This window comes from Topomyia yanbarensis, chromosome 3 (genome assembly GCF_030247195.1).
Source record: "Topomyia yanbarensis strain Yona2022 chromosome 3, ASM3024719v1, whole genome shotgun sequence".
Taxonomy (NCBI): Eukaryota; Metazoa; Arthropoda; class Insecta; order Diptera; family Culicidae; genus Topomyia; species Topomyia yanbarensis.
This window is the reverse complement of record NC_080672.1, coordinates 139,635,089-139,650,262: the sequence shown is the minus strand read 5'-3', so window position 1 is coordinate 139,650,262 and position 15,174 is coordinate 139,635,089. Positions and strand designations below refer to the sequence as shown.

At 41.5% G+C, this 15,174-nt stretch overlaps 1 protein-coding gene across 1 annotated transcript in view; it reads left to right on the top strand.

The window, feature by feature from the left end:
• LOC131687243 (homeobox protein six1-like) overlaps positions 1-15,174 on the top strand; it is a 324,314-nt gene that overhangs the window by 275,270 nt on the left and 33,870 nt on the right. The window contains exons 5-6 of the mRNA XM_058971316.1: positions 12,993-13,120; positions 13,374-13,478. Of these exons, the coding sequence (XP_058827299.1) occupies positions 12,993-13,120; positions 13,374-13,478 (233 nt within the window). The remainder of the gene's footprint in view (positions 1-12,992; positions 13,121-13,373; positions 13,479-15,174) is intronic.

The window sequence follows — 15,174 nt, the reverse complement described above, 5'->3', positions numbered from 1 at the left end:
AAAAAATGTAGATTAATCACGTAAATGAAAAAAAAACGACGTCATCGCGACCCATATGTAAAATGAACCATTATTCGGATAAGGAGGGGAGGGTTTAGGGTTTCAGTGCGAATAGAATATTCGTGCGATTTTTCTAGAAATTTGAATGGAGCGAATTGATCAAAACTTTTGTACATTAAAAATTATCATTTCAATAACATTCTGTAATTTTTCTATGCAAAAATATCGACCAGCGACACAGTGACGAGGTTTTTTGTAGAGCGTCTCAGGAAAAAACACGATTTGCGGTGTTAACTGCCATTCAAAAACTACTTAACGACAGTGGATCTGGATGAAGTAAATTACAAGGTTTCTCCACTCAATGGAACAAATATTTTTAATAGGCCCTTTCAAAAATGACTGGTTTCTGCCAGAAATTCGGCTCTCATTATAGAACGATCCCGACTCGGTTATTTCATTTAAGTCGGAATTTCGGCGAAAGTCATTCGGAATTCCGATTTGAATTACAGTTGGGAGATAATCACATCTTTAAAACTTTTTACATTTCTTATAAAAGAAATGTATAGAATTCGGTCAAACTTTCAAGATTTTTTCCGAGGCCCGGAGGGTCGAGTCTTATATACCAATCGACTCAGCTCGACGATTTGGGACAATGTATGTGTGTGTGTCTGTGTGTATGTAACGGACAAACTCTTATACGTGTTTCTCAGCAATGGCTGAACCGATCTTATCCAAACTAATTTTAAATGTAAGACCTGTCAGCCATACAGAACGCTATTAATTTGTTTTTGTTTCTGATGTTTAGTTTCCAAGATATGAATGTTTGAAGGTGTAAAAATGGCGTTTTCTGCAGTTTTTTTTAAAATTATCTGCCGAAATTGACAACATAGATTAACGCTTTATATATTTTTAAACAGCTTTAAATACCTTTCGAACGAACTATAGATTGTTGAAATCGGACTATTATCAAAAGAGATATTTAACATTAAATACGGACGAAAAAAAATTATCATTTCCCTTTGCCAGAAATATGACCAAAAACATGTAATCTATTATTAACGCCAAAACGGGTAATTTTAGGTCAATAGTATCTTCGGAGAATTTAATGGTGGTAATATATACTTTCTTTTGGTATTGTGCTTTTGCTGATTAATTCCCCTACGAGTGAGATATTTTCATAAATTTTCTTGGAAATGATTCTATTGTAATGATGTCTTCAGCAAATTTGTAGCTCTTACTTTTGCGAATAAATTTACTGAAGACATCAAATATCTATTTTAAATGCTTTAAAAATTATGGCTTGTTTGTGGATTACCCTTTGTCGCCTATTTATTTTTCTATATAGTAATAATCCATTTAAATAAGCGAAACATTATTTCGATAAAACGAATTTTGTATTTCATTTTTCTATCTACAACCGCTAGAAATAATCACCGAACAATTCCCAGTTGTCTGGAAGGAACTTATTTATCAGTGCAAAAATGTTCATTTGCGCGAACCTCCTGACTGCAATTTTTTAACTTAGAACCATCGGATCGATTTGAAACATATCGGAAAATGAAAAGCGAAATAAATAACTCCAAGCAACGGCGTAGCCAGGAGAAGGCTTTGGGGTCTAACACAATACACACCAACCCCCCCCCCCCCAATTTATTGATGCTGACTGATTTAATGCAATATTACAATAAGAATTATCTGATCCGTACATTGATAACCTCATGAAGACTTTTGAAAGATTGTCGGAATGGTATCCTTATATGTAACTGATCTATTGGTCCTGATTTCACAGTTGTCTAATAACATCAATATCAAATACCTGCCTGAAAACATTCCAATAGAAACTTCCAGAGTTCTGAAATCAATCATAATCCTCAAATTTGCTTTCATATTGAGTTCGCTTTTGAAGAGATGTACCGTAATAAGGGTCTTTATTTAATAGGAAGCGAAGTTGATTCAATGTCTATGAAACATAGAACTGCTCACCAAAACATTGCATAACTTTCAACATTTGTTAAAAATGTTTTTGCTTTTCTCATTAAGTCTAAAAATCGCCAATCTAACCCCGGCCCGGAGGTGTCATATGCCATTCGGCTCAGTTCGTCGAGATCGGAAAATGTCTGTGTGTGTGTATTTTTTTTACAATGGAGAAGACCTTTACGTCCTAGCCCAGTACACGTGCTATTGGTAGGGTCCAAGCTACTGCACGGAGTGTACTGGGGGCGTGTCGGGCTCGAATGGTGACGCTGCCATTAATACCGACTAAACTCCATTGGGCTCCGCCATCGTTCCTCCCAGGAACTACCTCTCGGTATTACTTCTGGGGGGATTGCTGTACTTAATGTACTCACTCACGCGTTCATACGTCCTGTATGAGGCTTACTTGGGTGCTCTCTCTATCGCACCTTGATTCACTCTCAAACACTCCCACATGAGGCTGACTTTTGTGCTCACCTTTTTCGTTCCTTGCGAGACTGACTTGTGTGCTCACCTTACTCATTCCTTGCTAGGCTTACTTTTGTGCTCGCCCCACCCATACCATGTGAGGCTGACTTGGGTGCTCACCCTATCACCTGGTTCACTCTCGATCGTGCCACTCTATTGTACGTCTGTCACTCCCTCTGGCATCCCATGTGGGACATTTTTCTTAGGCCCCACTTCTGACATACCATGCGAGGCTGACTTGTGTGCTCACCATTTTCATTCCTTGCTAGGCTTACTTTTGTGCTAGCCTCTACCATACCATGTGAGGCTGACTTTTGTGCTCACCCTTAACATGCCGTGTGAGATTGACTTGGATGCTCACCCTTTACCTCCTCTGCCACGCCATGAGGTATCGATAGCTAAGTCCCAACATACTACGCTACGACCCTCCCGTCTTGGCATGAGGCAGTCCACTTATACGCCTATACACTCACTCTTCTGTCTTGCTTCGGGGTGGTTGGGTTTACCCCTTACGCGGTTGCCAGTCGCTGCGCCAAACCTGCCTCGGCATGAACAGACCATTCACTCCTTTTTTTGCGCTTGGCCTTTCTCGCTCCAGCTAACCAATCACTAGTTAGCCGTGCCCGTCGTCTGTTGCTCGGTTCGCCAGATTACCTGTAGCCTACAGGCAATCTGGATGGTAGCAGCCGAGACTGCGTTCCACTTCTCCACCGATTGACACATCCGCTGAATAAGGGTATTAGGGGTTATGTCCCAGCCACAGACGTCAAGCATTGCTCTTCTTTCGACGTCGAACCGATGACATACGAACAGTATGTGTTCGGCAGTTTCGTCTACACCTGGGCAGTCCGGGCAGACAGGGACCTCCGCGTGCCCGAACCTGTGGAGGTACTGTCGGAAACAGCCATGGCCTGACAGGAATTGTGTCAGATGGGAGTGAACTTCCCCATGGAGTCTTCCCACCCAGCTCGATATGCTAGGTATCAGCCGGTGGGTCCACCTACCTTTCGAAGAGTTGTCCCACTCACGCTGCCACGACCGAGGTCACCCTGGTGCGCTCGCGGGCTCCTCTATTTCCACGTAGTTCGAAGCACTCCTCATCTTCCCGAATGACCAGCCCGACTGGCATCATGCTCGCTATCACGCAGGATGCATCGTGTGATACCGTGCGGTAGGCAGATATCACTCTGAGGCACATCACGCGGTAGGTGCTCTCCAGTTTCTGTAGGTAACTGGTTACCCTCAGTGCTCTTGACCATGACGGGCCGCCGTACCTGAGGATAGATACGGCAACGCCTGCCAGTAACCTACGTCTACTGGCGCACACCTTTGAGCTGTTGTACATCATTCTCGATAGAGCCGCAACAGCAGTCGACGCTCTCTTGCATGTATAGTCGACATGGCTGCCGAAGGTCAGCTTGTCGTCTATAATGACTCCGAGAGACTTCAGACTTCGCTGTGAAGTGATCGCGACTTTTCCCACATGGATAGCTGCATGTTGTGCCGACTTGCGGTTGTTGACGATAACTACCTCCGTCTTATGATGAGCGAGCTCCAGGCCTCTCGCGCTCATCCATTCCTCCACCGTGTTGATCGCGTGTTCTGCGGCTAGTTCTACCTCAGGGATATACTCCTCGTAGACCTCCAAGGTTACGTCGTCAGCAAAGCCGACGATCTTGACCCCAGGAGGGAACTTCAGTCTCAGAACCCCGTCATATATGAGTTTCCATAGCACCGGGCCTAGGATTGAGCCCTGTGGGACTCCGGCGGTAATCGGAACCCTTTTCTGACCGGCATCAGTCTCGTATCTTTCCAGGATCCGGTACAGACCCACCGGTAGGCTAAGCCGATGTACGCGGTTCTGGAAGTATCTTTCCAGGATCCGGTACAGACCCACCGGTAGGCTAAGCCGGTGTAACGAGAGCGCGATGGCATCCCAGCTGTTGAATGCGTTCTTCACGTCAAGTGTCACTAACGCACAGTATCGAATGCCTCGAATGAATCGCTATATCGGCAGTATTTATCACTGAGTTGAGAGCGTCCACTGTGGACTTACCTTTCCGAAAGCCAAACTGGTTGCTTGACAGGGCGTCCGTACCTTCCGCGTACGGGGTTAGCCTGTTGAGGATGATCCTCTCAAGCAGTTTGCCAGTTGTGTCGATCAGACAGATTGGTCTGTACGCCGATGGGTCGCCTGGCGGCTTCCCGGGCTTCGGCAACTGCCTTTTCCATCTATCGGGGAAACGGCACTCGTCAAGGCATCTCTGCATAGCTAGCCTGAACATGTTCGAGTTCGGTATGATCGCTGCCTTGAGAGCGTTGTTTGGAACTCCATCCGGCCCTGGAGCTTTGTTCATTGCTAGGGATTTAGCCACTGCGAGTAGTTCTTCATTCGTCACTGGAGCCACCATTTCGGCCGTGCCCGCACTGTCTCGTAGTGCAGGTGGCCAGGGGCTTGTGGCTCGAGACGGGAGGAGTACTTCGATAATCGTTGTCAACCGGTCCGGAGACCGTTCTGGGGGTGAACAGCCCCCTTTGGTCTTGGCCATCACAATCCTGTAGGCGTCACCCCACGGATTCGCGTTGGCACTCTCACACAGGTTGTCGAAACACGCTCTCTTGCTGCTTTTAGCTCTTTGCATCCTACATCTAGCTCTGAGGCAGGCTGACCGTAGAGCTGCAATCTCGGCACTCCACCAGTATACCGGGCATCTGCCGTTTCTTGGCAGTGTTTTTCTCAGCATAGTGGCGTCGCACGCGCGTGATAGAACAGCTACCAGCGCATCCCCGCTTAGATTGTCGGTGTTGGCCTCCAGTCCCAGGGCCGCGGTGAAAGCTTCGCTGTCGAAGTGATTGGACTTCCACCCGCGTACCTGACAGGGATCTCCCGCCCTCGGATGCTGCACACCATAGTTGATCCTAAAGCGGATTGCTAAAAAATCACTATGGGTGTAGCCTTCGTCTACCCTCCATTCCATGCCTGGAGCCAGACTCGGGCTGGCAAATGTTACGTCAATCCACGCCTCCACCCCGTTTCTACGGAATGTACTAGCGGAGCCATTATTAGCTAGCACATTATCGAGTTTCGCAAGCGCCTCCATTAGCGCTTGACCCCTGCTATTTGTACAGCGGCTGCCCTACTCCACTGCCCAAGCGTTAAAGTCTCCCGCTATGATTACCGGTTTCCGGCCCACTAGGTCTGACGAGAGCCTGTCGATCATCTGGTTGAACTGTTCTATTGGCCACCTTGGTGGAGCGTAGCAGCTGAAATAGAAAACACCATTGATCTTGGCAATCGCAGCACCCTCGGCGGAGGAGTGTATTACCTCTTGAACCGGGAACCGTCCCGTTGTACAGATTGCCACCATTCCAGACCCGTCCGACACCCAATTGCCGTTGCCGGCAGGGATGTTGTACGGGTCTGATAGGAGGGCGAAATCTGTCCTCGACTCCGAGACCGACTGCCACAGCAGCTGTTGGGCTGCTGCACAATGGTTAAGATTTAGCTGTGTGACGTTCACGGCTTCTTCTTATTTACCTCGCCGAAGGGACACGAAGGTCCGTCCATAGCAAGTTTATGGGCTTGCTTCTTAGCGGTGCAGATAAGGCACTTGTGAGCCTTAGTACAACCCCGCTCTTTATGTCCCTCCTCGCCGCAGCGACGACATAGTTTGCTCCTATCTATGCCCTTGCACTCGTAGGCTTTGTGGCCGGACTCAAGGCACCGATAGCACCTATCCACTGAAGGCGGCTGGGGTATGTTAATTGGGCATACCGACCAGCCGATCTTCAGCTTACCTTTCTCGGTTACCTTTTCGGCATCCGCCTTCAGTAGCCTGAGGTAGGCTACTTGGGTGCCAGAGGGTCCATCTCTAAATCGCACAGAGGCCCGCTCGATTGTGACGTCGCATTGCTCCTTAACCGCTGCGACGACATCTTCTGCGGTCGTGAACTCGTCCAGATGCTTGCACTGGAGAGTCATTTCCGCCCCTAGCGACCTGACTTGGGCGCCTTCACCAAGGATGTGTGTGTGTATGTATGGATGTATGTGTATGTATGTATGGATGTATGTGTATGTGTGTATGTGGAAAAAAATGTCACCTCATTTTCTTAGAGATGGCTTGACCGATTTGCACAAACTTAGTCCCAAATGAAAGGTACAACCTTCCCATCTGCTATTGATTTTTTTTATTAATTGGACTTCCGGTTCCGGAGTTACGGGTCGAAGAGTGCGACCACACAGCAAATTCCCATATAAACTGAAATGAAAAATTCAAATTCCCATATAAACTGAAATGAAAAATTCTCAAAGGGGAGTAACGGAAAATTTCAAAATCAAATTTGTATTTTTGATGCTAAGTGACTTTAAAATGCATGAAACGTTGAGATTTGATGTAGCATCGAAAACATTTTTTTTGACGAAAATTGACTTTGGCACATTTTTGCCTTTCTCATATAGAAAGGTTATGCAATCACTCTAAAAATCGTCAATCATCCCTGCCCGGAGGGAGTATGCAGTGAGGGGCTGCTACTTTAAAATCAAAACTAGTTTAAAATTTCTTAACAAATTGAAAATTTTCAGCATGGCCCGAATCTTCTTTCTCAATCCGACGCTGGTTTCAAGCGATGTTCAGTATCGTTAGTATCTCAAGATCGTGGCTGTCGATCCATTGGATGTATGTGCAAATCGTACTGAATATGAGCGACCGAAAATAAAAGTCGCAAGGACAGAACATGCTTAGTAAAACCCGTTTCAAATATATTAGAATATAAAAAACGGATGTAAACATCAAGCATAAAAATCGGACTGGGACATTTCTTTGTAAGAGTCGGATAAAAAAACCTTCAGTAAAAAACCGGAAAGAAATATATCCGATTTTTACAAAGTAGTTTTTGTTAGCCGACTTTTAATGTTGAACATCAAGATATACGGATGTTCCTCTTTATTTTAAAACGGTTTTTATACTGGAGGTTCATCCTTGCCGAGTTTTATAGGTGAAAACTTTTTAAGCGATTCTTATGCTGAAGGATTTCTGTCCGATTTTTATGCTTGAAGTTTATTTCCGATTTTTGCATTGTAATATGTTTGAAATTGGTTTTGTGAAGCATGTTCTATCCTTGCGACTTTTATTTTCGGTCGCTCATATGTAATATACATTTCCACCATTGTATTGAACATAACCAACCATGGAATCGTAGTCTGGACAAATGAGCGACCGAAAATAAAAGTCGCAAGGATAGAACATGCTTCGTAAAACCCGTTTCAAATATATTAGAATATAAAAACCGGATATAAACTTCAAGCAAACTTCTTTGTAAGAGTCGGATAAAAAACCTCCAGTAAAAGAACCGGAAAGAAATTTATCCGATTCTTACAAATTAGTTTTTGTTAGCCGACTTTTAATCCTGAACATCAAGATATACGGATGCTCCTACGAGCGATTTATTTATTTTAAAACGATTTTTATACTGGAGGATCATCCTTGCCGAGTTTTATGGGTAAAAACTTGTTAAGCGATTCTTATACTGAAGAATTCCTGAGCGATTTTTATGCTTGAAGTTTATTTCCGATTTTTATATTTTAATATGTTTGAAACGGGTTTTGCGAAGCATGTTCTACCCTTGCGACTTTTATTTTCGGTCGCTCAAATGAGAAAGGCACAATTGCACCACTAGGTGTGTTAAAAGAGGTTTTTATTTTGGGAATGCGTCGAAGTGAGACGAAAACGTAATAAGATTAATAACGAGGATAACACTTTCCGAATGTAGAGAGAAATTTATGAAAAATTGCGTTTTGCATTCGACTCTAGCAGGTAGGTCCTGATCGATTTTGATGAGCATTTGATTTTTGTTGTATGACCAGTTATATCAATAGGTCAAATGAATGCTCAAAAACAGTAATATAAGGTCAAGATAGCATCATTTTGAAACCGCTTCGGAGGTTTAGTATCTTCGATGAGTTTTACAAACGTTAAACAGCACATTATTTGATAAAGTATTTTTGACGTTATATCGTCCAAGAAGTATTTATGGCGAATTTACTCAGGTTAATATTCATGTCTACAATAAAGTCTCAACAAATTCGTGTTTTTAGAACTCTGTTACTATTTTCTGAAAAATTAATACTGCATAATTTTAAAACTTCAAAAATTATGGTTTCGGAATTATGCCGTTTGGGCAGTAAGTTCGATTTTCACCTAACCCCCACCAATCCGAATTTCTGGCTACGCCGCTGACTTTAAGTAAGTAGAAACAAATTCGTTCTACACTCGTTCACAAAAAACTTCTTTGAATACTGAATATCAATTATAATACATTGAAAACCCGATTTTATCAGCCACATCTGAACATATGTTGTATGGGCTCTAGCAGACGAACAAGACTGAATTCGAGTACATCCTTTCCTGAGCATGATTTCCTTATCATGAAGATGAAAACATGCAAAAATAATAAGTTCATCTTTTTTAAATTTTACGCCAGAAAATCCCTTTAAAAGAAATTTATATTAAATAATCAGAAATAGTTATCAGACTACATCAAAGAACAGGAAGAATATTTTCACAGCTTCAGTTTATTATAAAGAAAAAGAAAATTGCCCGATTTAGTCAATGTACCCATTTTGTGAGCCTAAAACACACCATGAGACTGATAAAAATGGGTCTTTATTGTATGTATTATTCACTGTGTCTTACATTAATAGGTGTTGGTGTTTTTTTATTGCATCGAATTACAACAATTTTTAGGTAGTTTTAAAGGGGTTATTTTATAGACTTCTTCCAAAATTTGGCGAACTTATTCCAATTCGTATACCAATTAATTGGTATACTTAAGGGTTTATATGTTGCAGATAGAGAAAATACTGAAATTTTTAGCTTTTTTCCTACACAATTTTCAAAAGCTTATTGAACATTTTACCCTAATAAATTTGCGAAAATTATGAACTATTTGAAATTTTTTAATAGTTTTATTTTTTATTAAGCCGTGATTTTTTAATAAATAGTGAACGTCCTTTCACAGCGCAGTTTATTTTTCATTGAGCTATGCACGCATGCACTTCAGAGGTAGCGTGATATAAGGAGCTGCGATTTCAATTCTAAGTTCTTAGTCGCGTTGGAAATTTGAGTAAAGTATAAACTTCAAATCGATTCAAAAAAAATTTCGATTTTTTTGGCTCAGCACAATATATAACCCCTTTAAGAAAATTCAGTTTTCCCACCACAATGCCTTGATTGAGGAATTTAGATATTTTATTAACAGAGCATTAACCATAATTCGTTTGTATCTTATGGGCCATTTTTTCGCTTTCCCATTGATGTGGTTTGAGATTTCTAGCACTGATGTTGTACTATGCTGATTTGAGCGATTCTCTGAGTGGTGATGGTCCGGTAGATCCCAAGGAAAAGGGGAAAGTTATTAAGCAAAAACCGATTGATGCCCTGAAGATTGATGAAAATTTCATTTTTCATAGCATCACTGCTGCTGACGGTCGAGTTATACATTGAAAACCCGTTTTTATCAATCCCTGATTTAATCAGTTTATTGACCCGATTTTATGGACCAACCAGTATTATGAGGCTATGTCTAGGGATTAACGAAGAATACTTCTAGAGCTTCGGTTTATTACAAATAAATACACAAATATGTTTTGCCATTGTCCCCATTTTTTCAACCTAATATAAACAAAGAGGGCTGATAAAAACGGGTCTTTGCTGTATACAATTTTTTTAACTTTCTCTTATTATGTACAAAAGAAGCCTCAATTTATCCCTCAAAACTCTTCCGAAGTGACGAAAGAGTATAAATAAAAGATTTAGACACATTAAAAGAAGATCATAACAAAATTGCATATAATTGGACAACCAACTGCAGTGGTGCTAGAAAGAATGAATATTTTATCAATCGTAAGAGCAACAATCGGTTTCTGCCTAATAACTTTTTTCTAAAGCGTCACACAGTGTCGCCTAGCCGGACAAAACCCCAAAATTTTATTTTAGATTTTTCATGATTTTACATTTTTCTCTGTTTCTTAACAGGTTAAGTAGAGTCTTCTCAAAATATTGAGTTCCGAGGACGAAAGCCTGTTTTTTTACAGAACTTCAAAGGTGAAATAGATGATGAATTATGAGAAAAACTATTTTCAAACCTAAGTTATTCAAATGAATATATCTTTTTAGTTAAGATTCCAATTTGAATCGAACTGGTTTCATTTGAAAGGTTATTCGCTGGAATTATAGTTGCTATTCAATTTAGTCGATACAAGCCTGTCTTCTCGCTCAGACATGAATAACAAATAATAAATGATGCAATAAATTAAAGTTACAATGTTCAAAGTGGCTGTACTTTTATTTGAAACAGTTCGGAAAGATCGCTTGTTGTTCATGATACTTGAAAATTAGTGTACTTTTCGAATATGAATATCATGTTTTGCCCCTTTCTGCCCCGAGATATGAAAAAAGGTGATTTTTCATGATATGTCTGAAGGAGATGCATGGTCGCCTTTGATTAATAATATAATTTATAGATGTGTCTTATGAATATCAACAATCGAAAAAATGTGTGTTCTGCTAAAAAATTCACCACACCGATTTTTTGAATTTTTGGATATAGTGTACTTTATATTCGTAAATGTTGAATTTTCGAACCACCCTAATTCCCAAAATTTTGAGGCAATAAAAAACAAAAAATAAACATCAAATATGAATTCAGCGTCACAAAATTACCTTAATGTGAAGTTTTCTTCAAATTCGGGCCACTTTTGAGGTTTTGTCCGACTTTTGTATGGAAGGTGATCACTGTGCGTCAGATCGATTCGTGGTTTTCGAGACTTTGTTTCTTTGTTAAATTTTCTATAAAAACCCAATAACGATTTATTTTTAGGAAGCAATATAGTTTCAGGGATCGAGTTAATAATTTGCATAGTTGTTCTAGGACCCAAATGGCACCTAAAAAGTTGCTCGGGCTGGAATCTATTTTTTGTCCCACCCTATTGTCCACGGAGGCGGAGGAGGGGGTTAAAAACAAATATTTTTGTCTACGTGGTATACGAATGGCCGCTTTATAGTTTCATTGCAAGGCTAAATTTTCAAACAAAAAACTTTAAAATTAAAAGTGGTTCCGGTCCTCGGTTTGCTATTGGTTGCAAATGAAAGGGAAAAGTCTATTCTTTGATAACCAGAAATTTCACTGATTACGATTTTTTTTAAATAAAGCTGTTCGACACCGACACCTTAGCTAGAAATTGACTCAAAGATTATATATTATCTTTTCTTTTATAAGAAAAGTAAAAAGGATAACCAGGAAATTTAAAGTACTTATTTTAATGAGCACCTCCACTGATCTGACATACGATAGAACTTTCATGAGGGGCCATATTTCAAACCTGAGCAAACGGGCTGCGCGGATTCAGCGGGGATTTCATGATCGCTTGTTCGACGATGGCGATTCTCAAACAGTCACCACTGCCGGGGTGGCCAAACGTATCACTCTCACTTAGATGTACTTTTTGATAACGACGCTGAAAACGATTATACTAAGGTAATAATAAAAATAATAACACCAGGGTAATCATAACGATCTCGAAGATCCACGAGAATCGGATAGTTTTCGTGTTCTTGGTCTTTGTCATCGTTGCTTTCGCCATGGTTTGTCGGAAAAGGGGGAAGAAACGGAGAGAAAACTTCGCTGAGCCAGCCTTTAGCTTTGTGGTCTCGCGCTACGGGTGACAACATATATATCTATCGCTGTAGACAATTGGACAGCGACGACGCTTCACCGTGAGACCAGCTGGGCCTGCACTGGACTGGAAGGGACTGGTGCGTGTGGTGTGGCGATGGTGACACAGCCGTGTTTCGGTGTGGGAAACGGAGGCGCGGAGAGCACGTTGCACAGGGTATCAGATATCAATTTCATTTTATTACTCGTTTTGATAAACGTGCTGAATTCACTGGCATCTCGGACCTGGAATAAAATTGTTTTTTTTGTTTGTTTTGGTGGTCCATCCAAGTAGGACCTGTAGCCGGACTGAAGCTGCGTGCCTCTGGCCGTTTATACGCGCAGATATACGACCGTGATGTTACTACCTAAACCATCGGATCAGCTGAAAATGTGTAGACGCGCTGTGTGGCTGTCGGATCAGATTTGTTTTTATGGGGCTTGCTCGGATTGCTGACAGCGACAGTCTGCGCCCTCCCATGGCAGCCGTTTTCGGTAGGAGGAATGTTTACAATGTGTTCACACACGATACGAAAATGAGCCTTCGAAACTTGATTACCCCAAGATTTGCGATTCATTGTTGGGGATTCTTGAAACTGCCATAGGAGTCACTCGAAAAAGCATGCACATTTTACGCCAGTAAAAGACAAATGGAGAAAGAGTTCGGTCAACGGTAACTTGGTTTAATTTAGCCAAATTTAACGTTAGTTGTTTTAGCGTATCATATAGGAAGTGAAGCTCTTTGTTATGATTTGAACACCGATGACAAGGTTGCGTCCTATAAACAATAGCTTTTCATTGATCGTCGTAACTCATTGATTTATTTTTCCAAATTTCAGCTCACTACGTAGAAGCGGAAAAACTCCGGGGACGACCTCTGGGGGCCGTTGGCAAGTACCGAGTGCGACGCAAATTCCCACTGCCCCGGACGATATGGGACGGAGAGGAAACGAGCTACTGTTTCAAGGTAAGTCAGGTGCTTCCACATATAAAATTAGACACGCCAACCATTGTGTAGAATTCTTTAATCCTCTGTAAATCTTTTCCATCGGTCCATCTCCAATAATCCCGATGAAAGCAATTTGATGAGGAAATCTTATTAAATGCATTCCATCAACAGCAAAACAAAAAATAAACCCACTCAAGCAACGCATCCTACTCGTTAGAATAGTGTTTTAGGGTATTCTAGATCACGTTTTTTTCTGTTCGCTATCTTCCAGGAAAAATCAAGATCGGTTCTGCGAGATTGGTACACACATAATCCGTATCCTTCGCCGAGGGAGAAACGGGAACTGGCCGAAGCTACCGGATTAACCACCACTCAGGTAAGTGGCCCATCCTGTTTCATGGCGTTATCGGCAAAGTTTTGCGATGGGATATCGCTGCTGATGGCAGTTGGCGGCAGCGAAGGGGAACATCCATTTTCCCTAGCGTTCGCTCCGCCGCCGACCACCGTCGAGCATTCAACATTTTCATTGTGGAAGAAAAGAGTACGAACGGAGCGGGATAAAATTATCTAACTTTTCGGATTGTTATTGTTAGCATGGTTTCGTTGCTCTTTTTTCTACCGCTTCAGGCTGGATATCATCACCGAAAACTAGGTGGATTGAAATTAGATACTTTGTTTCATGTCTCATTTTTTGTTGGTTTTGTTGTACTTCAATGGGAGCAATGAAGCGTAGATTGATTCGTCAAGAAGGATAATTTGAAGAAGACGTTTTCCAAGTCTATTCTCTCTGTTCCAAGATGATTTCATTGTTATTCGATATGTTTTTGATTGTTATTTCTTTTATGCATCCAGCACGTGTTGTTAAACCTTTGTTCGTTATCGGAGGAAAAACTTATTTAACTGTTGAGATAGGTTAAGTTTCTTTTTACCATCTTACGTTTTGGAACGGGACAACCGTTTTTGAACTATTTTCGGTAAGGTAGTAATATCGGTGCACGAGATGCGTCATTCTCGTGAGTAATACTAAACCAGTGAAATCATATGTTGCATATGACAGGAAGATAGTGATTAAAAAATCTTCTCATAAAACTTTTTCACCTCTGCCACCAAATAAGACACTCGTACGCCAGTATTGGTCTAACAATTGTTGTGTAGATCTCCTGAATGTACTTGGGTTTGATTCTCCAATATTTTCCGAAAGCCCCTTTACATTGGCCAAAGGCCATGCAAGCTTTTTGATTTCGAAATAGATGTGAGCTAACTTGATCTGCAATAATAATTTCATCGTCAAAAAACTGCAATGGACGAGCTCCGGTTGTAATCCTTCGTTGCGTGAAAAGCACCATTGATGTTTTATTTGGATTAACCGATAGTCCAACATGAAGGCGCCATTGCTCAACAACACATAAGGCTTGTTGCATCAAATCAAAAAGTGTGTTAATGCAATTACCGGTGATCATTATATGATAATCATCGGCGAAACCATACGTCGGCAACCCAAGCTCATTAAGTTTCCTCAAGAAGCCGGCGACAAGGTTCCATAGAAGTGGTGACAGCACACCACCTTGAGGACATCCGCAGACATTCAGTTTCCCTATCGCTTCTTGTCTTAACGATGAGGACAGATGTCGGTTGCTAAGCATTGCGTATATCTAGTTCGTGATATATGAAGGTACTCCATGACCTCGAACTGCTTCCAAAATGGATTCGAGAGACACGTTGTCTAAAGCTTCTTCAATATCAAGAAAAACTTCTAAACTTGATCGATTTTGCGAAAAAACTTTTTCAATGTTGTTGACGGCATTGTGTAACAGGGTGGCAGTAGACTTCCCCGCTGATATGCATTTTGCATTGCATGCAGATGGTGCTCGTCCAATTTAACAAGCCGAATGAAGTGGTCGATTAAACGTTCCACTGAGAAGGAATATTTCAATTGGCTGAGAACCATATATCTAAGATGACAGTTTCTGTTTTCGCGTAATTTTATTAAGGTAATAACATTTTTATTAAACGTTTTCAATCGGATACGAAGAAATGGGAGGCAATTCAAATACCGGAAACTTGACCAACTT